The 24,716-nt window shown below is 46.5% G+C and overlaps 1 protein-coding gene across 4 annotated transcripts in view; it reads right to left on the bottom strand.

Annotated features, from left to right (window-relative positions):
* Positions 1 to 4,045, bottom strand: part of HMGXB4 (HMG-box containing 4) — a 39,168-nt gene extending 35,123 nt beyond the window's left edge. For 2 of the 4 annotated variants that reach the window (XM_079142233.1, XM_079142234.1), the window contains exon 1: positions 3,838 to 3,953. Coding sequence is in view for 1 of the 4 variants with exons in the window: in XM_079142232.1 (XP_078998358.1) it covers positions 3,838 to 3,997 (160 nt within the window). In the remaining 3 variants the exon portion in view is untranslated. Of the gene's footprint in view, positions 1 to 3,837 lie in introns of all 4 variants that reach the window. The other 2 variants (XM_079142232.1, XM_079142235.1) reach the window with 2 other exon arrangements.
* Positions 4,046 to 24,716: the final 20,671 nt, after the last annotated feature.

Below are 24,716 nucleotides of genomic sequence, written 5' to 3'. Positions count from 1 at the left end.
ATACAGAGAATTTTCATTTGTCGATCTGTATAATTTTTAGATCTTTATTGATTACAATTAGTATAATTTAAGTGTTCTATATATCATATTGAGGTTTTAGAACGTCTTCAGAAGTTTAGATATGCATTTGTCTGTGAAGATGACTTTGCTATATGTGGCACTGGAAGGTGAGGTTCTTCAAAGACCTTAGGACAAGCAGGGTCACAAGTCCTCCAGGAAAGGTCTTTGCAGGATATTTAAAGTATTAAATAATTTGAAAAAGTTCTCATACAGTTAGTCAAATGCTTAAAAGTTGACTTGATTAGTCATTTATTTCCATTTAGAAATACTGAAGGATACTTCCATGACACAGTACTAATTCCTTCAGGTAGGTACAAATAATAAGTAAGTTGCTTTTGTGAATGAAAAGGTGAACTGGATTTATAGGGGAAATGTTCACAAGTCAACATTAAAAAAACTTATTTGTACACTTAGATAAAATACAATACACAAGTAGGTCTAAATTTAAAACAGAAGATTGACAAGAATGATTTACAAGATCAAGAAAAGAAGTACAAAAAGTATTTATCCACTCCCTGAAAAGTGAACTGACGAACGGACTTGCTTAATTAAGAGAAACTAGAGTGAAGTAAAGAAATTAGTTGGCCAAAAGCAAACTGAAAAACTGCTTGCTCAAAAGGCTTTTTTAGAGGATGCAAAGGGGATATAAGGTCAGGCCTTGTGTAAAAATGTGAGGAGACAAGATAGGTAACGTGGCCTGGCCAGTTGTTCATGTAACTGCATTTAAATACTAATTTTTCTTGAATGGGAATCACTATCCTCTCCTTCCCACCCAAGTGGTGCTGTCTCCAAAAGGGGTGAAGATGTGTCACAGGGAATTATATCTCCCCATTTGAAAATGGAACATTCTCTCACTGGCACCACAACATTGAGTTTATTAGAAAAATATACAGATCACATTGGTTTTCACAGACTGATGATGCCAAAGAATTACAACAGCTTGAGACCTCCAGTTAAATGCTTTTCATGTCTAATGGGTTTTTGGCAAATAATGTTTGAGAAATAATGGCAAAAATAAAAAACACTTATTCAATCTCATAAACACAGACTTCATCTCTGGTCAATAACAAAATGCACTTTTAAATTTAAGCAAAGGCAGGTTCTGAGACTTATGAGCTGGCCTGCCCTTGGCAATCAAAACAGAAGAGTTGAGAAATCTGGTCAGAATAGGAGCAGGTGGTGGCTCTGCAGATAGTATAGAAATGTGACTGAGACTTCATGGGTATGAAAAAGCCCTCCTTGTCTCACACCGGAGTGCTCTGAAAAACTAGTGCAATAAAAAAAAAAAAAAAAAAAAAAAAGCTGCAAAAAGGAACAGAAAATTGGGAACTGTCCCTCAGAGGTAGGCCAACATAAAAAACATGCTGTTGTTTATATTATGTGTGAGAATTAGGCCTGCTATTGTTTAAATCTTTTTTTTTTTTTTTTTTGGTACTGGGAATTGAACCCAGGGTCTTAGAGCATGCTAGGCAAGTGTTCTAGCACTGAGCTATACTTCCAGTCCTAAATCTTCTGAAAGATACTGAAGAGCACTTTATAATTATAGGATTAAATATAGAAAAAATTGAATGGGACCTGAACACAAACCCAATCCAAAATGGGTTGGGGCAGCCAAGAGCTTGAAAAACACCTTGGACTACAGTACTCACAGACTGGGAAAACTGATTGGCCCTGAATTTCTAGGCTCTTTAAAATCAGGGTATTATTGCAGCTCAGGGGTTAGTTGTGGTTGCTGACTCATAAAAGAAAGATGATATCAGATAAAGAAGTCTCAAGCAACAGGATGAAAGAGAGGCAGAGTTCAGGCAACATTTATACAAGGTTGGATGAACCCCTGATGTTTCTTCCTGGTTTTGAATATTATCCAAGATAAATTCAGGGTTCAGGGGGAGGGAGGAGAGTGTGAGATTAATGAAAAAGAAAAAATTAACTTTGCTTTTTACATTAGAAAACATAACTACATTAAATGTTGGCAAATGTAAAATAGGTGCTAAAACACATTCTCCTGAATTCCACGATTTAGGACTTTAAAATTTAATGTTGTCAATTTCAGGAGATAGGGACAGTTTTACAATTACGTTCGTCTCAGTGTGCTAAGGAATGACAACATAAGTAAAAGTTCATTATTTTATACTGTTTATGGAAGTAAGCATGCCACTGTTAAAAATGCACATGCAGGAAACGTTCAAACTGTTCACTGGCTCTGCTGGGACTTTCTTCAGTCCATGGACACGGGGGAGGTGGAGTTGCTTTTTCCACTTGGAGATAAAGATTCAACTTGCATTCAGGCACAGGTTTTCTGGATGACCAAAGTATTTATGAAAAAAAAAAAAATCAAAGTCATCAGATGCAACATTTTGTTATTTTGGAAAATTCAAAGTTGTAAATACAAAGTTTCAGAAGGTGATCTTTTGAAATAATCTGAGCCCCAAGCTTCATCATCCCAGGTTATAAATAAGAACTGAAAAAAGGAAACAAATTAAGCACTGTGAACTGGGCAGGAGGTGAAACCCTAAGATCCAGGTCTAGTCCACGGTGAGCACTTTGTCCAGGATTGTTCTCCTTTTCCTCTTCCTCCAACACGCCTTTCAGGAACTCCCTGCAGGTAAAAGCAGACAGATGCACATCCAGTTGTTGCCAGTTGCAGAAATTTTATTGCCATTGGTTGGAGGATAGAAGCAGCAGATGTCTTCTTATTTTCAGGAGGTTTCCTCCGATCTCTGGAACCCAGTCGCTCGGAATTCTTGCCACTCCCTTGTCCAAGAACCTACCTATGCAGCACTCACAGCCCCTGCCAGCTCTGGAAGCTGCAGATCCCACAGCCCGGGATGAGGATTGAATTCTCTCATTGCAGTGCAATTTAGCAGAACCAGGACCACCGCACAGATCGGCTGACAAGACACATTTCCATGAGACCAGCGATACAAATTTTGACAAGCCCTGTGCGATCAACAGGCTTTATTTTGGATTGAGTATTTTATTTATTCTGCTACGAGGCGAAACAGTCACCGACTCGGCCGGCGGAGAGGAGAGGGGAAGACGTTTCTTCTCTTTTGCAGGATTTAAAATAAAGTGAACCTACGAGTAGTAATTGCGGAGGGAAAAGGGGCCTGTATGGAGAAGATTCCCGCTACGAAGGCACACCTTAGGTGGCACGCAAAGGATGCACACAGTACCAGGGAATTTATGCAAACTGCGCCCCAGGACCACCAGTTGTGGGGTCCGCACGGCAAACCCATGGGGTTCTCCCGGCAGCTGTGCAGCAACAGCTAGTTCAACAAAGCTCTGTGAAGAGGCGACGAGGAGCTCCGCGCAGCCTCTCCCGCCGGCCCGGACACGGCCCTCCCGTCGCCGCCGGCGCCCCTCTCCCCCGGGCGCCGGGACCCCGCGCCCCGCCGCCCTCCCGCCCGACCCGGCCCGGTTCCCGCGCGCCCGGCGCCCCCGAGGGCGGAGCCGCGGGCAGGGGGAGGGGCGGCCGCGGCCCGCAGGCCCCCGGGGCGGCCGCACGCCCCCTCCCGGCCCCGCAGCTTTCCCGCCTTCCCCGTTTGAACAGCTCGCGCCCGCCTTCCTCCTTCGGCCCGCTCCAGCCCCTTCCCGGGGGCGGCTGCGGCCGCTACTCCAGTCCCCGGCTCGGCCCCCGGGCTAGGCCGCGGCGGGCCTGGGGCGCCCCCGCGGCGCTGTCGCGGGCTCAGGGCGGCGGGTGGCGCCGGGTCGGGACCGCTGCCGCCTCGGGGTGGGGGCCCAGCCCGGCCTCGTGGGGGCTCCGCTCGCCGCTACCTTCACTCGGCTCGCCCGGATCCCGCCTCAGCGCCGCCGACCGCCGCCATCTTGGAGAAGGAGAGAAAAGCGCGAGCGGCCAGGGAGCCTCAGTCGAGCCCAGAGCGCAGACTCCGACTCCAGAGGGGGAAATCCCGCTCAGAAAGAGCGCCGAGCGCATCGAATGAATCTGCGCTTGCGGAGCCCAGCGCTGGTGTTGAGTGAGAATTTGCTCTGTGCCAGGTTTGGGCTAGAAGCTTTCTGAATAGTATATGGTTCAAAACGCACTGCAACCCTGTAAGGTCGGTTTTGTCGCATTTTGCAGAAGAGAAGTAGGTTCAGAGAGGTTCAGTGACTTACCCAATGATGGAATGAGATGGAGGCAGGATACTACTCCAAGTCTTCTGACTCTTAATTCAGTGCTTTCTCCAAAAGACTATAGTATTTCTCTCGAGATATTTTTAAACAGTAATTCCCCAATTTGCAAAACTCAGAGTCATGCAGAGTAACAGCAATGCCACTTACTTGTAATTTAGCATCTATATTTGGATATTAGGGCAGGGAGGTGAGGTGGAAGAACAGCTTTGCAGTGACACACTGTAAAATAATTTGCATGCCTATTCATCCACGTTTCCCCACCATAAATTATGTTCACTTAAAAGTTAGAAACCGTCTTCAGAGAGATGAGATGCCATATGCAGGAGAGAACTTTATTTTTCTTATTTACTGTGAAGAACATGGACAGATGGTTAGGCATTACAGTGTACACAACTTGTTTTAATATGAAGACTTTATTTTCCTAGCACTAGTATTACGGACTACATTGTGAGTAGTGAGCTCTCAATCATGGGAGGAGTCCAAGCAGACGCTGGGGTCCTAGTTACTGTAAAGCAGGGTTAGAGATACACACTGGCTTCTAGAGTTGTGAACCCCATGAAACTGTGCAAAATCACCTGTATGTTTTTCTGGGACTTAGGCCCCATCAAAGTTAAGAAATCCTGTCCTAGCAGGCTAGCCATTCCAGAGCTGGATGAGTACTTGAGGAGGATGCAGCCCCAAGACCAAGAGGAGAGAAAGGCAGCTGGTCTCAGGCCTCACAGCTAGTGAGTGAGCAGATGAGGATTAGAAACCAGAACATTGGACTCTGACTCTGTCCTCTTTGGCCTTATCCTGCTCTACCTGCCTCTGTGTGGAGTAGAAGACTGGATTTGTTTAATTGCTGCTCTTTCATCTGTCAGATGCTGAGATGTTGAAACACCTGTGACAAAGTTGCTGAGTTTATTCTCAAAAATGTAGACACAAATAATAACTAAAACTGATGTCATGACCTTATTTTCCTTCATCTTTGTCCTATTCATCAAAAAGATAGGCAATGGCCAGGTGTGGTGCCCTACTCCTGTAATCCCAGTGGCTCTGGAGGCCGAGGCAGGAGGATTACAAATTAAAAGCCAGCCTCAGCAACTTAGCAAGGCCATGTCTCAAAATAAAACATAAAAAGGGCCAGAAATGTGGCTGGGTGGTTAAGTGCCCCTGGGTGCAATCCCTTGTACCAAAAAAAGGAAAAAAAAAAAAAAAAGCAAGGGTGAGAAATGGCATTTCTGGGACACCGTGTCTGATGTTAGACTTCCCTTGGAGATGTTTAAGAGCCTTAGCCTTAGGACTGTGTTTCTTTTTTGTTCTTTATTACTCTGGATGTACTGGTCAGGATGTTTGCAGTTCTAAGTGACAGAAACCCAACTGAAAATAGTTCACTAGAAAAGGGGAATTTATTGGTTCATGGTATTGAAATGCCCAGTGCCTTCAGGCATGGCTAGATCCAGGGAGAGACTCAAGTTAGTCTTTGGGGTGCTTTCCTCTGAGCTGGCTTTGTGCTCAGACTCGGGTGGTGACTCCAACAACTCCAGTCTTCATCTTTGCTGCCAACAGTGTCCCTGGGGAGGGAGTTACTTTTCCCCCTTTGCTTTTGCAAAAGTCATGGGACATTGACTTTTATTGCCTGAATCGGGTCATGTGTCCAAACAGAAAACAATCACCATGAGCAACAATGTGGGGTGTCCTGAGTGACTAAATTATCTCAGATACTCACCCCCAAAAGTAGAGTAGGGGTGGACCCAGGGAAATCAGGATGTATGGTTAGAAGGGTGAACGGATGTTGAGTGAGCAAAAGAGTAGCTGTCCCCCCATGCACCACCAGCGTGGACCAGAGTGTGTCTGGGTGCCCACTGTGCTATTTCTTCTTTCATCCCACCAGGGACAGGGCATATCAGGTTGTTGCTCATCTGAAACTCCACATGGCTCCACAGCCTGCTCCCTGGATCACAAAGTACTATTATCTTGCTCCTAATCTTGGATTGCGGCACACTCATTCATTTGTTCGTTCATTCACTCACTGAACAAATCTGTATTGAAGACACAGCACACATCAGGCACTGTCCTAGGTGGTGGAAATAGAACAGTGAGCAAAATCTAGTCTTTGACTCCCAGGAACTAATATTCTAGTTGGGTTGGGAGGCTGAATATAATCACTGTAAGGAGAAAAGACACTATGTGAGATGATGATCAGAAGTGGAGAAAAATAATGCTAGGTCAGATAAGAAAGTACCACCAGGCGGCGGAAGGGTAGGAAGGGATGTTCTTTAAAACAGTGATCAGGTACCTGCTAGAGGCTAACTCAACAAGAGGGGCTTAGTGGTGGGAGCCAGGAGGTCGACAGCGATTCTTTTGTATTTCTGAAACTTGAGAGAGAAATGAGGACCCTCTTGGTAGCTTGAGATGGGGGGGGGGGGGGACCTGAGAATCAGAAAAATCAATTAAACAAAAAGTCTAGCTCTTCAATAAGATTAATAAAAGAGGGGGAGGGGCAGATGGAAAGAAAGAAGGGGAGGGAGAGAGCAGAACACTGTGCTTGTGTGTGTGTTGTTGTTCATAGTATTCTCCAAGAGTACTAAGCATTTGACAACTTAGATGAAGCAGAACGATTCTTCAGAAAACACAAACTACCAACAAATCGTTCTACTAACTTTACAACTGTTAAGGAAATTGGGTTTACAATTTTAAAATTAAAAAAAAAAAAAAAAAAAAAAGCCAAAAAGAAATATTCAGGCCCAGATGGTTTTACTGGAGAATTCCCCAAATATTTAAAGATAACGAAAGCAAACTCTCCAAAATCTCTTCCAGTAAATAGAAGAGGAAGGAACACTTTCCAATTCGTCTTATGAAGCTGGTGTTATTGTCATTGCAAAACCAAACAGACGGTACAAAAAAGAAAATTACAGGTCAATGTCTCTGATGAGTGTAGACACAAATACTATTAACAGAGAGGATTCAGTAACCTATAAAATAATCGCACAATTATTTCAGGGATGTACGGCTGTTTCAGTATTTGAAAATCAGTCAACATAATCTATCAAAATAACAGGTTACAGAAGAAAATTCACATGATCCTATGTCAATGCAGGAAGAGCTTTTGATGAAATTTAATACTCATTTGTGATTTAAAAAGTAAGGAAGAGAGAACTTTCCCAACTTGATTAAAAGCATTCACAGAAAACCTATAGCTAACTTACTTAAAACTTTTCCCCTAAAATTGGGAGCCAGGTAAAGATGGCTGTTCTTATCATTCTCATTAAAAAAAATCAATGCTGGAAACTGTAGCCACTGCAATAAGGGAAGAAAAGGAAATAAAAGGAAGGATGGCATGGTTATTTATGAAGAAAATCTGAAGATATTTACATAAAAATATGACAGTATAAAAATTTCTTAAACTAATAGGCTATCAGCATCACAGGATACAACATACAAAAAACTGTATTTCTATATACTAGCAAGTGACATGCAGATACTGAAATTAAAAATATGATACAATTAATAATAATTCAAAATCATTCATGAAGTACCATTTACAATAGTTAAAAAAAAAAAAAGAGAAACCCTTAGGTATAAATCTCATGAAACTTGTGAAAAATGCTGGTGAAGGATTTTAAAAACTACATATATAAATGGAAAGACATGTATCCATAGTTTGGAAGACTCAACATAGTAGTAAAGATGCCAGTTTTCCCCAAATGATATGTAAGTTTAATGAAATTCCTATCAAAATCTCATCAATATTATTTTTATATAGAAAGACTATTCTAGAGTTTATGTAGAAAGGCAAACAAATTAGAATGGTAAAACAATTTTGAAAAAAAAGAACAGGGCTGGGAGATAGCTCAGCTGGTAGAGTGCTTGCCTTGCAAGCACAAGGCCCTGAGTTCGATCCCCAGTACCACACACAAAAAAAAAAAAAAAAAAAAAAAAAAAGAAGAACATGACAGAGGAAGAAGAATTAGTCTGTCTAATTTCAGGACATAGAGAGACATCAGTCAGGACTCTGTGATATTGGCAGAAGGAGAGACACGTAGATCATTAGAACAGATTGTAGAACCAGAAATTAACTGGAAGGAATATACCATAAGATTTTTAACAAAGGTGGAAAAGTGACTTAATGAGGGAGATAGCCTTTTCAACAAATCCTGCTGGAGCAACAACAATCATCAGCAAAAGAAGCAGCAGCAACATTAGTCATGATAACAAGAAAATCTTGAACTAAGTCTCACTCCATCTATAGAAATTAACTCAACAGATCACAGACTTAAATGTAAAATGCAACTCTACAAAACTCATACAAAAACATAAGGAGAAAATCTTCAGGACCTAGGTCTAGGCACAGAGTTCTTAAACTTGAAACCAAAAATATTTATAAGAGCAAAGAACTGATTAAAGGGACTTCTTCAAAATTAATAACGCTTGCCTGTAAAGGAACCCATTAAGAGAATGGAGAGGCAATCTACAGTGGGAGAAAATAGTAGCAAGAGGGACTAGTACCTACAATAGATAAAGACTTCTCAAAACTCAACAGTGTATGATCATAAATACTTTCTTCTAATCTGTAGGCTGTTTGCCTTTCCATTGATCACTTCCTTTGTTGTATGGAAGCCTTTTGGTTGGGTGTGTGCGGTTCCACTTCTTGCCTGTGTTGATGGAGATTTTGGTGTGATAGCCAAAAAAATCATTGCCAAAGCCAAAATGAAGGATCTTTTCCTCCTATGTTTTCTCCTAGGAGTTTATAGTCTTACATCTTATGTTTAGTTCATTTATCTTTTACTAGAACATTATAGTTATATGTACTAGTTGGGTTCAGTTTGACAAAGTCAGACTAACCTGGAATTTGATTTACTCCCTTTCAGTTCCTGTTCCCTGCAGGCTTTCCCTCCCCTCTTCCCTGTCACTTTTCTCCTTCTTCTACTCTACTGATCTCCCTTTCACTCATTTATTGATTTACTTTTCCTTTTTTGGTGGTGCTGGGGATTGAACCCAGCGCCTTGTATATACTAGGCAAGCACTCTACCAACTGAGCTATGTCCCCAGCCTTAGTGATATACTTTTGACTGGTGCTTTATACATACACATAAAGGTGGAATTCAGTGAGCCAGGTGTGGTGGTGCACACTTTTAATCCCAGTGGCTGGGGAGGCTAAGGCAGGAGTATCAATAGTTCAAAGCCAGCCTCAGCAAAAGTGAAGCTAAGCAACTCAGTGAGACCCTGTCTAAGTAAAACATGAAATAGGGGCTGGGGATGTGGCTGGGTTGTTGAGTTCAATCCCTGAGTTCAATCCCCAGTACCAAAAAAAAAAAAAAAAAAAAAAAAAAAGAAAAAAAAATGGAATTCACTGTGGTGGATTTATATGTGCACATAGCATGATTTTTGTTACATTCATCCTACATTTTCTCTTCTTTTCAGTCCCTCTTCCCTCCCTCTCTGTCTCCTTTTCTATGTTTAGTACTTTAATCCATTCTGAGTTGATTTTGTGTCTGGTGTAAGATAAGGGTCCAGTGTCATTCTTTTGCATGTGGAAATCCAGAATTCCCAACACTGTTTAATGAAGGTACCGTCCTGTCCCCCATTGTGTTCTTAAGAGCTTTGTCAAAAATTAGTTGACTGTACATATTTGGGTTTATTTCTCGGCTCTGTGTTCTCTTTCATTGGCTTAAGTATTCGTTTTTGATGTTAGTACCATACCGTTTTGATTACTATGGCTTTGAAATGTAACTCAGAATCAGGAAATATGATGCCTACATTTGTTTTTCTGTCTCTCAAGATTGCATAAGGGGTTAATATCCAAGGTATATAAGAAACTTATTCAGCTCAACAGCAGCAAACAAGCAAGGAGCAAAAACCTCTAAAATAAAGAATAGCAAAGAACCTCAATAGGTATTTTTCCAAAAGAAGATATACGACAGATATTTAAAGGTGCAAAACATCTCCGATCAGGAGAAATATCAATCAAAAACCATGAGGACCTGTCGCCCCGGACCTGTTCAATGACTACTGTAACCAAAGGGAACCCAAGGGTGAGGGCGTGGGGGAAAGGGGCCCTGGGCGCTGCTGCTGGGCAGGAGACCTGGTGAGCCAGTTGGGAAACAGTATGGGAATGCAGAGCGGCCACGTGAGCAGCAACGCCTTTGGACATACACCTATGGGGAAGGGAGTCAGCCCCTCGGAGACATCCGGGCCCCTGTTCACCGTGGCGCTATTTCCCAGCAGCTGAGATGTGCCAGCACCTGCGGGTTCATCCACAGAGGAGCCCACAGAGGAGCTGGGGTGTCTGTGGCTATGGGTTAGCCCTAAACGGGGGCGTCTTGATGGCATGCATGAGCCTGGGGGTCGTGAGATTAAGGGAAATGAACAAGACATGGACAGGCAACTACTGCATGACCTCACCTCCCGAATCAGAAAAGTTGGAGTACATAGAGCAGAGAGAATGGGCCACAAGCGTGAAGGTGGAAGAATGCACACTTGTAGCGATGAGGGAAGATTGACGGGAGCTCTGACGGGTGCCTCATCTCGCTGTACCGTACACTGACCCTTGGCAAGAGATTTTTAAGTGTCCTCTCCCCCTCTCCTTCTGTCTTCCCCTCTCTTTCTCTCCTATACACAAAACTAGGTGAGGTACAGCTGCGTTCATTTGCTTGAGACACACAGCATCTTGCTGCATGTACTGAGCATCATGGGGAAAACTTGAAAACCTCAATAGTGGAAAAACTCCATAGTAAAAACCAAGTAAGCCCACCCACGATCCAAGGAGCAAATGGATAAAAGAAGGAAGGAGCACGTCACTGAAGAGGACTAGCAGGTGGTAGGTAAGTGTTTAACAAGAGGCGCCGCATCATCAGCCACCAGCCAAAGCCGTTGTGAGATATCACGACACACCTCTTGGAGTGGTTAAAAATCAAAAAATGGCGACGGCACCAAATGCAGGTGAAGATGCAGAGGGGCTCCGTCACTGGCCACAGCCACTCAGAAAAGGGCCGGCAGCTTCTTAGAAAAAATAAACATGCAACTACCAAATGACATAGTGGTTGTACTCCTGGGCATTTATCCCAGGAAAATGAAGATTTATGTTCACATAAAAACACATACACACGCATGCATAGCAGGTCTCCTTGCCGTCGTTCAAACGGGAGGCCACCTAGATGTTCCCCCACACCACGGAACACTATTCAGATGTACAAAGAAGTGAATTCTGATAGGACAACCTGGATGGATCCCCAGAGAGGAAAGCCAATACCAAAAGATGACGGGCTATGCAATTCCATTTAAATTATACTCTTTAAAAAATTTTTTTTTAGTTGTAGATGGAAATAATACCTTTCTTTATTATATGCAGTGCTGAGGATCAAACCCAGTGCCTCACACATGCTAGGCGAGTGCTTACCACTGAGCCACGACCCCAGCCCGAAATTACACTCTTGAAATGGCAAAATTATGGAAAAGGAGGACACATTAGAGGTTACCAGTAATTAAAGGTGGAGCTGGGTCGGGAAGGAAGTGCGGAGGGCATGAAAGAACAATATGAGGGGGGCTGGGGAGATAGCTCAGTTGGTAGAGGTTCACAAGGCCCTGGGTTCAATCCCCAGCACTGCAAAAAAAAAAAAAAAAAAAAAAAAAAAAAAAAAAAGAAAGAACAATATGAGGATCCTCGGGGAGAGGGAAATAGTCTATATTTTGGTTTTATCGATGTGAATATCCTGCCTTAACTTCCAGCTCCCCATCCCAGGGCAAACACACCCCCGAAGTCTGTCTTTTCTTGCAGTCAGGTTTAGTTGAGATCATTCCAGTCTGCAAGATGTATTTTAATTTCTTTAAACTTCAGATGGAAGGGATCAGAGTTCCTTTCCCTATACTCTCTGGAGGAGCTTCTCATAAGCAAAAATCAAGTGTCATGATGACGGACCGCAGACATCCCATCACCCACTCTCCTGCAGGTCTCTAAATTCTAGGTGTTTACTGAGGACCAAGTTCCTGTGACATTAAGAAATTACTTAGTTCCCTGCCCTCCACACCTATGCCTCTCCCAGTCTTTCTCGCTGCTCAAATCTAGGACAAACTGAGCATAAAAATAAATAATGTAGTAAAAAATTACAGTACCCTCCGCCCCATCTGCGGGGATTATGTTCCAAGATCCAGTGGACCCATATGTATGTGGTTCAGTGGAGCTGAGGTTGGTGCCAAAAAGCAACATAACAGTGAAGACACCACTGTACACCAGGGATCAGCATTACCACCACCTCGGATGGGACATCTGGACACTAGGCATTTCCTGATACAAGGACCTGAGATGACATTGATCCTATGGTGTTTTACCCAAAGTGCTCAATCTGAATCTAATTATGAGGAAACTCAGGCAAACCTCAGATGAAAGACATCCTACTGTATAACTAGCACGGACTTAAACCTGTCCGCCGTGAAGCGTGCCCCATGCACACACACCCCTAAGGAACGGATCGACAAAGACAGAGAGTTCACTGTTGAATACAACACGTGGTCTCGGATATATATATATATATATATATATATATATATATATATACACATATATATATATATATATTTTTTTTTGGTACGAGGAATTTAATCCAGGAACGCTTAACTACTGAGCCACGTTCCCAGCCCTTTTTATTTTATTTTTTAATCTTGAGACAGGGTCTCACTAAGTTGCTTTAGTGGCTTTGAACTCACGATCCTCCTCGATCCTCCTGCCTCAGCCTCCCGTGTTGCTGGGATTACAGGCATGCGCCACGTGCCGGGACCAACATTATTGGAACAATGGTGAAATCTAACAGGTTCATAGGGTCAATAAGAATATTACTCTGTTTTTGTTAATTTCCTGACTGTTTTAGTCAGCTTTTTCACCACTGTGACCAAAAAACCTGACAAGAACAATTTTAGAGGAGGAAAAGTTAATTAGGCACTCACTGTTCCAGAGGTCTTAGTCCAGAGCCAGCAGGCTCCATTGCTCAGGGCTCCAGGTGAGGCAGGATGTCAAGGCGGAAGGGTGTAGCAGAGGAAAGCAGCAGGGGACATGGCTTCAGGAAGCAGAGAGAGAAACCTCCAGGTCTGCAAGGACAAAATATAAACCCCACAGGCCTGCCCCCAGCGACCCGCCTCCTGCACAGTCACCACACCCTACCTGCCTGCAGTCACCGCCCAGTTAATCCCTATCAGGTGGTTAATGCGCTGATTAGGTTAGAGGCTCTCCTGACCCAACCATTTCACCTCCAAACTCTCTTGCAGTGTCTCACTTTGGGGGACACCTCATCTCTAAACCACAACACTGCTTTGGATCCTTGAAATGTGATGATGTAAGTGCATGTTTTTATTTTAAGAAAATTAGTAGTCAAGATTTAGGGACCAAGGAAGGAACACTTCTGAACGGGACCTGGTCCAGTGGTTGGTGCAAACACACGGGCTTACGTGGGAACCTCCCCATGTGGGAATTTGGGCACCTGAAAATTCTTCGTTATTGTCTCAACTTTTCTCAACTAGGTCAACAAATAAAGGTAGGCTGCAAAACAAGAAAATGCTCATTTAGTTTGGTCCATCTCACACCATTTATTTGTGCAGTGACTTTTTCTAAAACCCATGATGGTCCCCCAGCCAGGGAGGTACTGGGATCAGCAAAGCTGATAAGCTCCTCCCTCAGCCTCAGAGGGTCGGGAGTGGCAGGAGATGGACGCCCCCTCTCCCCTCCAGAGCACCTGCCTTGGGTGGTCCTTCCTCAATCCATAGTAAGGGGAAGTCCTTCAGGTGAGTTGATGCAGAAGCAGAAAAAGGTCCATAAGTGATCCTTAAAAACCAGCATATTACAGCGCCCTTTGCAGAAGGCCGTTGCTGAGTCCTGGTATTTGATCCTGAGAACCATCCTCGGGAGGAGTTACTTATTTAAACCTATAAAGATACAACTCATTGGGGCTGGGGCTGGGGCTGGGGCTGGGGCTGGGGCTCAGGGGCAGAGCACCTGCCTAGCAGGTGTGAGGCACTGGGTTTGATCCTCTGCACCACATAAGAATAAACAAAATAAAGGCATGCTGTCCATCTACAACTACAACAAAATTTTTTTAAAAAGATACAATTTATTTACAGGTGGGGAAAGGGAAGTTCACAAAGATACAGTTACTCACCCCCAAACTACAAGTAACCAATCTGCACGATGACTTCTGACCCTCCTGCGCTACAGGATGGGGGCTTCCAGGAGGCCGGGACTGGGTCTTTGGACACCTGGTGGGTGCCTCCTTCCTCCCTGGAGCCACTAGAGGGCGCTGCTGGCCCAGTTCCAAAGTACATTTTGTTTTTGGAGAGTAGTTTTTGCTGTAAGAGCTAAAAGAAAAACTTTAGGGTCTCTCACCTGCATTGACTTATACTTTTGTACCCAATTTTCCATTTATAATTTTGTGGTCTTTTTGCACAGAAGGGTTTCCCAAATACGCTTTGGGCCCCTGAATCTGTGTTCTCCCTTGCTTATGCTAATATTTTGTTAACTGTTGGAAGCTGGGACCCTATGGGTCCTGAGCAACTTGGATCTTACTTAGGTGGATTTCCAGGGGACCTGGCTATCTCCTCCTCTGGGTTGTAGGCTCCTGGAAAGCCTGGACTCAGCCCTGTTCGACCTTGACTCTCTGCTGTGTTAGATCCCTGTCAGCTGTCTGCAAACGTTTGCTCAATGAATGAAATGCCACTGTCCCCTCCCCTCCTGCCACTGTCGTGACTTAATCTCCTCTCTGCGTTTCAGGTTCCCACCCTAAGGGTGGGGGCCCGTTGGGCTGGATTCTCCAAGGCTCCTTCCAGTCACCCTGTCTCTGCCTTCCTTCCTGGTCCCCTCCCCTTTCTTGACCCTGCCACTTGGGTCATTTGGTTAGTTTTCTTCCCCTGCTTCTGCACTCTCCTCCAGCCCAGCCTCTGGTGGCCTCCGGGAAGGAATGGAGTCTTCAGTGGTGTGTGCTTCCTGGGCTTCAGGAGCCAGAGACAGCACCGGGTGGCCAGGGTGGACAGAAGAGGGGAGGCCTGTGAACGCCAGGACTCACACAGGGGCCCTGTGTCCTCTCCTGGGGCTTCTGATTGTCCTTCCCCTGCTGACGGGTCTCCTGCTGTTCCCTTCCTGAGCTCCTCTGCATTTGGGGGTTCTGCGGGGCTGTGCCCCCTCCCCTCTACCCTCCTTCTCTCCCTGGAAGCCCCCCCACAGGGTGTCTGGGAGGACTTCGAGTCTTTCTGCAGAGTCTCTCTGCAGCCCTGAGCCTCCTCTCAGCTCCCGCCCGCTTTCCACCATCACATCACCTGGTACCTGCAGCTCAAGGCCTCTAACATGTTTTAGCTTACCGAGGCCTAAGTACTGTGCACAGTGCAAGAGTGTCCAGTGCGATCGGCCACTTAAAGTGGACAGTTGGAAGCGTGACACCACGGCTGCCATGATGATATCGAACGTTCCATCACTCCCAAGGGGCTCTTCGTGCCTCCCCAAAGTACCAATCTGCTTTCTGACACTGTTTTGCCTTTCCTAGAATTTCACACAAACAGAATCCCACAGAAAGAAGGTGGTCTTGCGTGTCTTCCTCCTTTCACTGAGTACTATTTTTGGAAATTCGTCCGTGTCTTTTCCCCGGTAGTTGTTCCTTCCCTTTATCACTGAGTAGTATCCCATTGTTTGGATGCACCATTTTTGTGTGCGTATCTACCAGTGGATGAATAAGATGCTCCAAAGGAAACTTGCCTCTATTTAAATTTGGTGTCTGCTCTGCATTGCTTGGTGTGGCCTGGAGCAAACCTGCAGCTTCTCCAAGCCTCAGGCCCTCAGCCGTTCCAAGGGACAGTAATCCCTCGCCCCTAACGATGTCCAGAGAAGTCAGTGAGCTCACCTGTGAGAGGTACCCAGCTCTGCATCTGGTGCTCAACAGCTAGTTGTCCCGAGGGAGGGAGGGACGGAACCTTCTGGAGCAGGTGGGGGCACATTCGCCCTACCTTATGTCTACTACTGTGGGCTGGTTCTGAAGCTTTGTTGGCCATTTGCTGCCAAGGGCTTCAATTCTGAATCTGGAGTTTAAGGTGAAACTAGATTCTTGGCTTCATCCATTTCTTTCTGGGTTCCTGACTCACCAATTTGGAGAATAAAAACCCAATGAACAATAATGGAAGGCCAGAGTGAACGGAGCAGGATTTATTTGGAAAAGAGAGAGAACTCCACACACGAGGTGAGAGGGGAGCTGATAGCAAGTTTTCTCCGCCTGAATGCACTGGTCTAAGGACATAGGTAATTTCCAGGCAGGCGCACTGATCAAAGTCCATGCTCAATGGTACTGGAAAAGTGTCAAGGCGACTGGCTTGGTCTGCCACCCTAGGTCCTTTAGCACTTGAGCCTGAGCTTTCTGGAAATTTCCATTCAGGTCTGCCACCACTTTTCCGTTTCCCCTGATGCTCCAGGACAAAGGACTTGACTGGAATGTTTGGAATGTTTCTACAGATTAAGCTCATGGAGTGGTCTTTACATTTGAAAAAAAAAGTCTTAACTGAATCCCCTGACCCGATGGTCTGACCATGACCCTCATTCACCAGGAACCTGGGCTGGGGGCGGATGAGGATGGCGGGAAACTCCCTGAGGGCCCCGCGTGGGTCCTCGCAGGTCCCCGTGGACCTGCCTGTCCTGCCCTTCGAGGTGGCCCTTCGGCCCCCCTAGGGGCCCTGCCACTCCTTGGCTCCATCACTCTCAGGGTGGCCCACAGCTGCTTGCTGCGCCAGTCACCCTGGCAATGGCCCGATGGCAGGTGGGGCCTGGGAACAGCCGCACCTCAGTCCCAGGCATGTTCTCTTCACCTGTGGGGAACCCCTGCCTCCTCTTGGTGTTGCAGTGGGAGTGACCGCTGCTGCCCACACGCCTTCCCTGCCCCTGGTCACTCCCAAGTCTGCCGCGGCTGCCCTGGGCCTCCTGCCCACATCCCTTGGCTCTCCCTTGGCTTCCAGGGAGCCCCGGCTCCTCCTTGCCCGCAGGGGCTTCTGTGATGGCCAGGACCCTGGGCAGGAGCGGCAGGAAGCAGCAACCCGCGCGTGTTGGCTCCGGAAGGGGACAGCCCTTTTCTCTCCTCCCCTCAGGGGAAGGGGACAGCCCTTTTCTCTCCTCCCCCAGGGCTGTGGAGCTTCGGTAGTGGGATCTGGAGGGAAGAAGAAAAGAAGGGTCAAGAAGGTTTCCATAAAGGTCAACGTCATCAGGCCCTCATAGTTGAGGCCTAGCATGAGTTCGGGGCCTGCTCTCTCTCTGCCGGGCCCCGGGTGGATTTTTTGAAGATTCCCCGGCCGCCTGAACCCCCATCCTAGCGCCCTGCTGCCCCACTGAACAGGAAAAGTCAGTGGTCAGGCCCCACAGGGAGATGGGTGGGCCCCAGTTAAGATTTTTTTTCAAATGTAAAGACCAGTCCCTGAGGTCAACCTGTGGGAACATTCCAAACATTCCAGCCTGTCCGGGAGCCGCAGGGAAAATGGAAAGCGGCCGAACCTGAATGGAAGTTCAAGCTCCAGGGCTAATGGAGGGCAGAGCCAACCAGAAGGTCACAGGCCAAAAGCCTTGGAACTTTCCCAATAGTGTCCAACTGCAGTGGACCAGGGCCTGCCCGGGGGCCCTGCCCACCAGCCCTGGGCTGGCACGTGTAGGGGAAAACTTTCCATCGCACCTCCTGCCTTGCCAGGGTCGCCCCTTCTCACTTTAACGAATCCTACTCCGTTCACTCGCCTTCCGCTATTGTCCGTGGATTTTATTCTCTAAATTTGCGAGACAAGAACCCAGGAAGAAATGAGTGAAGCCGAGAGAATCTAGTTCCATCTCAGGCTCCGGCTTCGCATCCCTCCGGAAGCCCCGCAGTCTCGCACACACGCCCCCTCAGCCGGCAGACCTGCGACCCTCCACGGGCTGGCCCTGGGTGAAGGCTCACGGAAGTGGCTCCCTAGGGAGGTGCTCCTGGAGGAAGCCCTGGGCGGCTGCGAAAGGAGGAAAGGGCGGGGAGGGAGGGGCGAGCGCGGCGGCCAGCTCAGGTGAGACCCCGTGCGGCGGGATGGGGGAGGATCGGCCAGTGTCTTGGACCCCAGAGTTCCTCCCAACTCCGGCTGTGGGCTCTGGAATTCCCATGGAACATGCCTCTGGCCAAGGACTGCCCCTGTGGGGCTGTGAAGCTGCAAAGCCACACCAGTCACCCCAGGACCGACTGCCAGAGAGACTCTGCAGGGCAGCCTGTAGGAGCAAAGCACCTGGAAGCAGGGGGTGGGCGCTGCCATAGGGCAGTGCCAGTGTCCCCAGCTCCATCTTTCCTGGGCTCTGGGGGCCGTTTTATTGTTCGGGTTGTTTTTTTGCCGACAGTCAGAGCCTCCTGTTTATCCTGGTCCTTGGGTTGGACCCCTGAAACTCCCTGAGGTCAGGTGCAGTTTGGGAAAGGTGTAAGGAGAGTGTCTCTGGCCAAGGCCACCACCACCCGCCCCATTCCTCCACATCCGTCAGGGCCCATCAACATCCACATAAACTTCCACACACGCTTGGTGGATTTCTGTAATGCTGTCAGCTGCCCATATAGAACCAGAATATATTTCCCCACTTTAGAGCACTGGTAACTCAATTTTTAGCAATTTATTCCACAAAAGCAGACAGTAACTCAACTGGTGAAGGAGGGGGGAAAAAAAAAAGATCCTACTAACCCACCACTGTCTCTCGGTGCTGGCAATCAAAATGGAAATGCGTGGAATAGATTTCTGCAAGCAATAGGCTCGGTCGGCAGACGTGTGAGCTGAGTTAAATGCCTTTTAAGTAAATCTCAGCATGAGTTATCTGTTCACCCAGACTGGCATGCGCGGTCAGACAGATGCATGCCGTAATGTTCATTATCCCACACTGGGATTCTTTGTTAATATCCCACAGTCAAAGTGACTGCGTGTTTTCTGATCACTGTGACAGGTGGCTACCAGTGTGGGGTGGGAGTGTCCATCCATCCATCCATCCATCCATACGTCCATCCCCCAAGCCTCTGCAGGCTCACAACATGCCAGGCTTTGCTCTAGGTATTGGAGGCACAGAGATAGTCAAACAAATCATACCTGGAAGTGTGGCGAGGGAGCGACAGACAGAGGGACAAGCAGTTCAGGCAACGAAGTGTGACAAGTAATGAGCACAGGCAAGGTCATAGGCTCTGGAGTGACTGCCAGTGCTGGAATCCAGCCTGCCACTTACCAGGGTGAGATGCTTAACCTCAGTTTCTTTATCTGTAAAATGTGTGTAGAAAATGGTACCTAGCCGAGAGTGGATGTGAGGATCACATACATGGCAGAGTATGGGTAGCAGAGTGCTTGTGTTACAGATCGTGCATTCAGTGCAGGCTATAGTAAGTGCTCAGTAAATAATATTTATTGTCATCATTATTACTGACATCTGTACAGGGCTCAATGTAAGAGAAGGTCAAAGATACTGTCATGGAAAATATGACGCTGTTCAGAGATTTGGATGAAGCTGGGACAGTTAAGTCAGGCAAGGGATTTAAGTGCAAAGGAGGTAAAATAAGCAGAGGTTCAGACAGAGGGCACACTGGGGAGCCTGGGGAGCGAAGGGCTATGGAAAATAATATTCCTACAAGATAGCCCCTGGATAATGTGGGGAAGGGGAGGACTAGCCAAGCATTAACCTCCAGGTAAATCCTTCCCTAATAATAATGGGCCCTGAAGGAAGGGGCGGATACTGAATGCTGAGCTCTGGACTTTGACCTTCCCCCATTGCAAATTAGTCCTAAACAGAGGCACAGCAAATCCGAAACTCTGGGAAACAATGGATCCCCGAGAGAAAGAAAAGCAGTGAGCAAGATTAGAGGACCCATCCCTCGGGATCTGGGCTGTCTTCCCAGATAACAATGAGGTTCAACCGTTTTACAACTATCTTCCTAAGTTAATGTTTTAACCTGCACAACTAGCCCCTGACTGTCCAGATGGCATGTCCACAGTTCCCAATGAGTAAACCATCATCATTGTACCCTATAAAACTAAAATCCCCTCTGTAACCAATGACCATTTTCGCATCTGGAAAATGAGCCCTTATGGTGCCCCAGTGAATAAATGGCTTCTCTGAATCTGTTGAGGTCTGCATCCGGGCCTGTGCACTTACAGAGAGGGTGTTGGAGTTTGTATTAGTTAGCTCCAGTTGCTGTAACAAAACACCACAGGCTGGGTGGTTTAAACAACAGACAGTTCTGGAGGCTGGTAGATGACCTTGCCATGTCCTGCCACAGCTTTTCCCCTGTGCCCATGCAGAGAGAGATTGTGATCGCTGGCGTCTCTTCCTTTCATTTAGTCTACCAGAATCATTGTGCACCTGGGTCCAATGCCAGTGTGTCCTTCCTTCCCAGCGGTGTGACATCAAGATCTATAAAACCAGTCAATAATGGTCACCTCTTGGGACTTCTGCTTGGGTTAATTCAGGCCTATGTTGTGTTGGAGCGAAAGAAAATGCTGAAGACTGTTTCACCAATGTTAGTTGGTGATACGATGGAGCAGGGTTTGGCTACATGGAGGAGAAGGCAAACGTGAGTGCAGGGACATTTTGGTGCCCGTGAGCAGAGCAGTCACCTGTCTCGGAGACTCTGGAGGGGTCAGTGCCCAGGTGCCTGCAGAAGTCTGACCTCTGTAAGTGAATCTGTCCATGACTCCCACTTCTGCACTTGGGACAACCCACACTGCAAAAGCTGGGGAGATCTCTGGTGTCACGAGATGTGGTATGCATCACCAGCCCTTCAGAACTGGACCCTGACCTTCTCGGGAGTCCTTCCTCAAGTCTGTACAGCCTGCCTTCTTCCTCAGCAATGTGTGAATGAAACGCAGAAAGGAAACCCAGACAGCCAAGGAGACCAGACAGCAAGCTGATCACAGACACATCAACCCCAGGGATGACCTCTAGGGGTGCAGAATGGCCCGAGTCCGTCATCCGGAGTCAGACCAGATCTGGATCATGTCAATGCTGACTGATGCCTATGGTCTCGCGGAATGTTAAAAAAAAAAAATCATCACCTATCTAAATTGTAGGCCAGTTCACACCCAGGCCAACACAAGCCCCAAGCAAAGAAATATCGGTTCATGATCCAAAAATAATTGAAAAGACAATTTAAATTTTTCTCGTAGATCTTTTAAGAATGATGCAGGGAATTTACATAGAAGGCCTAGAAAAACTTAAAATTTCTTTATCCTGATTTGCATGCTCTTAGTTTCTTCTCCAGACTGGTGTTCCCCACTCTGACAGAGCTTTCTTGCCCTACCCCCCCACCATGTAGTTAAATTATTTACTTTTCTAAATTTGCATTATGTCTCTCCTATATGTCAAGATCTGTGAATAAATGGCAGACCAGAGGCACATGATTTTTTTTTTTTTTGCATAATTTCCCTAGCATTATTGGAAAAAAAAATTTGTACCCAGTGGTCCTTAACTACAAAATTACATCCCCAGCACCCCCCCCCCTTTTTTCATGGTGCTGGGGATCGAACCCAGGGCTTTATGCTTGCAAAGCAAGCACTCTACCGACTGTGCTATCTCCCCAGCTCCCTAGCCCTTTTAATTATTTTATTTAGAGACAAAGTCTTGCTAAGTTGCTTAGGGCCTCGCTAAGTTGCTGAGGCTGGCTTTGAACTCAGGACTCCCGCTTCTCCTGCCTCAGCCTTCCAAGCCCCTGGGATTGCAGGTGTGTGCCACCACGCCCAGCAGCCTTATTGAAATTTGATGGATGCACAGTAAGCTGCACATAGGTAATGTGCTTACTTGGATGAGTTTTGACCAATGTATACAACTGAGAAACCATGGCTAGACTCAGACATATCGTCCTGGCTTCCTCAAGTTCATGTCCTTTGGTAGTGGATATCCAGTATCCTCTGCACCCTCTCCTGAAGATCTCCAGGATCCTAGTCCTACATGGACTTGACAACTTGGAAAGGATCTTTTGGACAGAAAAAATAGATCCAATTTTGGAAGGAACTTAGGAAATCTGGCCAGTGTCTGGGGATCTAGACAGTGAGGGCCCCTCTGCAGTATTCTTGGAAGCACCAGGCTTTGCTCTGGCTTACCCAGCACGTCGCCTGCAGGGACTTGTGACTTTTCCTGTGTGAACATACCTCAGGGACATTGTGTACTCAGTTCCAGACCCCTGCGATAAAGCAAGTCGTGCAAACGTCTAGGTTTTCCAGTGCACACACAGGTATCGTTTATACTGCACAGTGGTCTGTTCAGTGTGCTGTATCTTTAAAAAAAGCACATACCTTAATCAAAATACTTTATGACTTGAAAATGCAAATGATCATTTGAGCTGTTGAAAAAATGGTGTTGGTAGACTGTCCAATGTTGGACTTCTACCAACCTTCAATTTGTAAAGACACAGTATCTGTAAAGAGCAATAAGATGAGGTTTACCTGAAACACTGGGTGTCCAGTAGGTGCCCAGTAAATAAGCTATGAATGGGGAACTCCAGATTCTAGGACACTTCCTGTTCCAATATGTTACAGCCCTAACTTTTAAAGGTAAGCCATGGTGCAGCGCTAGCGATGGAACCAGGACCTCACGCCTGCTATGTAAGCGCTCTACCACTGAGCCACAGCCCAGCTGCTGTAGACCTTCAGACAGTTCTTGGTGTGGAGCCCGCATCTGCCTTCCTAGAAGGTGACCTCATCGCTCTGAGCGCCACCTCCTGGTAATGACGCTGCTGACACAGGTGTCCTCTTGAAGCCAGAATTAAGGACAGGTAGTTAGTGTAGAAATAGGGAATCGGGTCAATTCGAGGAAATGAAGCCATAAAGCCATCTGCCTCTGGAAGTTGGAGACTGCCCCTGGAAGAATGGAATGTCGAGGATCTCCGGAGCCCATTGATTACCAAATTCACCTGCCTTTATTAGGCAGGAGCTGCTAATTGATGCCCCTGGGCCCTTGCCTGCCTGAATCACCTTGGCCCTCCCCCTGCCCGTGGCTTCTCACTTAATGCAAAACCAGGCCTAGTCACTTAGGCAGGAAGGGGAGATAAGGGGGGAGAGAACTGGAGAACAAAAGAGAATTTAACCTATAAAAGATGTGGGGTGCGCTCACTTCTTGGGACGTTAGAACATCAGCCATGGCCCCCTTCTTCATGCTGGGAGAAGTCTGTATTATTACCTTTAAATAAAACCTGCTTAATCTGCTTGCCTTGGCTGCTTCTCTAGTGTTCAATCTTCAACATTAGAAGGAGCAGAACTGTCACCGGTAAACGGCGGTATGGATTCTCTCGCAGATGGATTCTTTTTTTTTGGTCCTGGGAATTGAACCAGGGCTTCTTAACCACTGAGCCACATCTCCAGGTCTCTTTTATATTTTATTAGAGACAGGGTCTCTCTGAGTTGCTTAGGGCCTCATTAAATGACTGAGGCCGGCTTTAAACTCATGATCCTCCTGCCTCAGGCTCCCAAATTGCTGGGATTACCGGCATGCGCCACCTCGCCCAGCTTCTCAGATGGATTCTAAGATAATTTTGGAAACGTCTTTTAGGATTTAATTTTGGTGTTTATTTCCTAGCCATAGCAAGTAATTGAACTTGGTGTGTTGTGTTACTATCAGCGTTCTGGAGTCTTCTCTGTGTTGGATTTGTAGTGATCCCATGTTCGGACTGACGGAGACTCAGAGGGCTGGGGAGGCAGTGGCAGGGCTGGAGAAATTCTGTAGTCAGCTGAATGTCCTCCAGGGCTCACCATGATCTGATTCTTAGATTGCAATTGGGTGCATAAATATCATTGCTAGTGGTAGATTTTAAAAATTCATTTATTCATTCATCATTTATTTAGCGCATGTGCCAAGCCCTATATTAATATTGTGACACTAATGAATGGGAAGCCCCTTTTCTCAAGAACCTCAGCCTGGGGGAGGAGACATCATAAAGATAAGTAATCGCAGTGTAGCAAGATGCATACCATAAACGTCATCTTCATCAGACACAGAGGGTGTCCCAGGGAGGAAGGTCCAGGCTGCTTAGCAGATGATGTCAGGGAAGTCTTTACTGAGGAACTGACACTTGAACTGGATTTTGGAGGTAGAGCAGGTGGATGGTATTGAGAAAGGGCTTGGAAGAAATTCCTATGAAAGAAAAAGGTCCAGAAAAAGCAAAAGCTCGGGGCTAGCGTGAAAGCCATCTGCTGGGGGAACGAGGCAGTGCGTACGTACAGCGGGCTTAGGGTGTATTTCAGTCAGGTTTTCATCACTGAAACCCAAAGACCCGAAAAGAACAAAGTAGAAGAGGAAAAGTTCACTCGATGGTCATGATTTCAGAGGTTCCAGTCCATAGACGGTGGACTCCACAGCTCTGGGCCCGAGGTGAGGCAGAACATCATGGCGGAAGGGCATGGAGAAGGGAAGCAGCACAGGATGTGGCAATCAGGAAGCAGAGAGAGAGAGAGAGAGCGCTCTGCTCACCAAGGACAAAATGCAAACTCCAAAGGCCCAGCCCCAGTGACCCCCTGTTCTAGCCACCCCCCATCTGCCCACAGCACCACCCCGCTAGTCCATTCAAGCG

This window comes from Sciurus vulgaris (genome assembly GCF_902686455.1).
Source record: "Sciurus vulgaris genome assembly, chromosome: 5".
Classification (NCBI taxonomy): Eukaryota; Metazoa; Chordata; class Mammalia; order Rodentia; family Sciuridae; genus Sciurus; species Sciurus vulgaris.
This window is presented reverse-complemented; position numbering and strand designations above follow the sequence as displayed.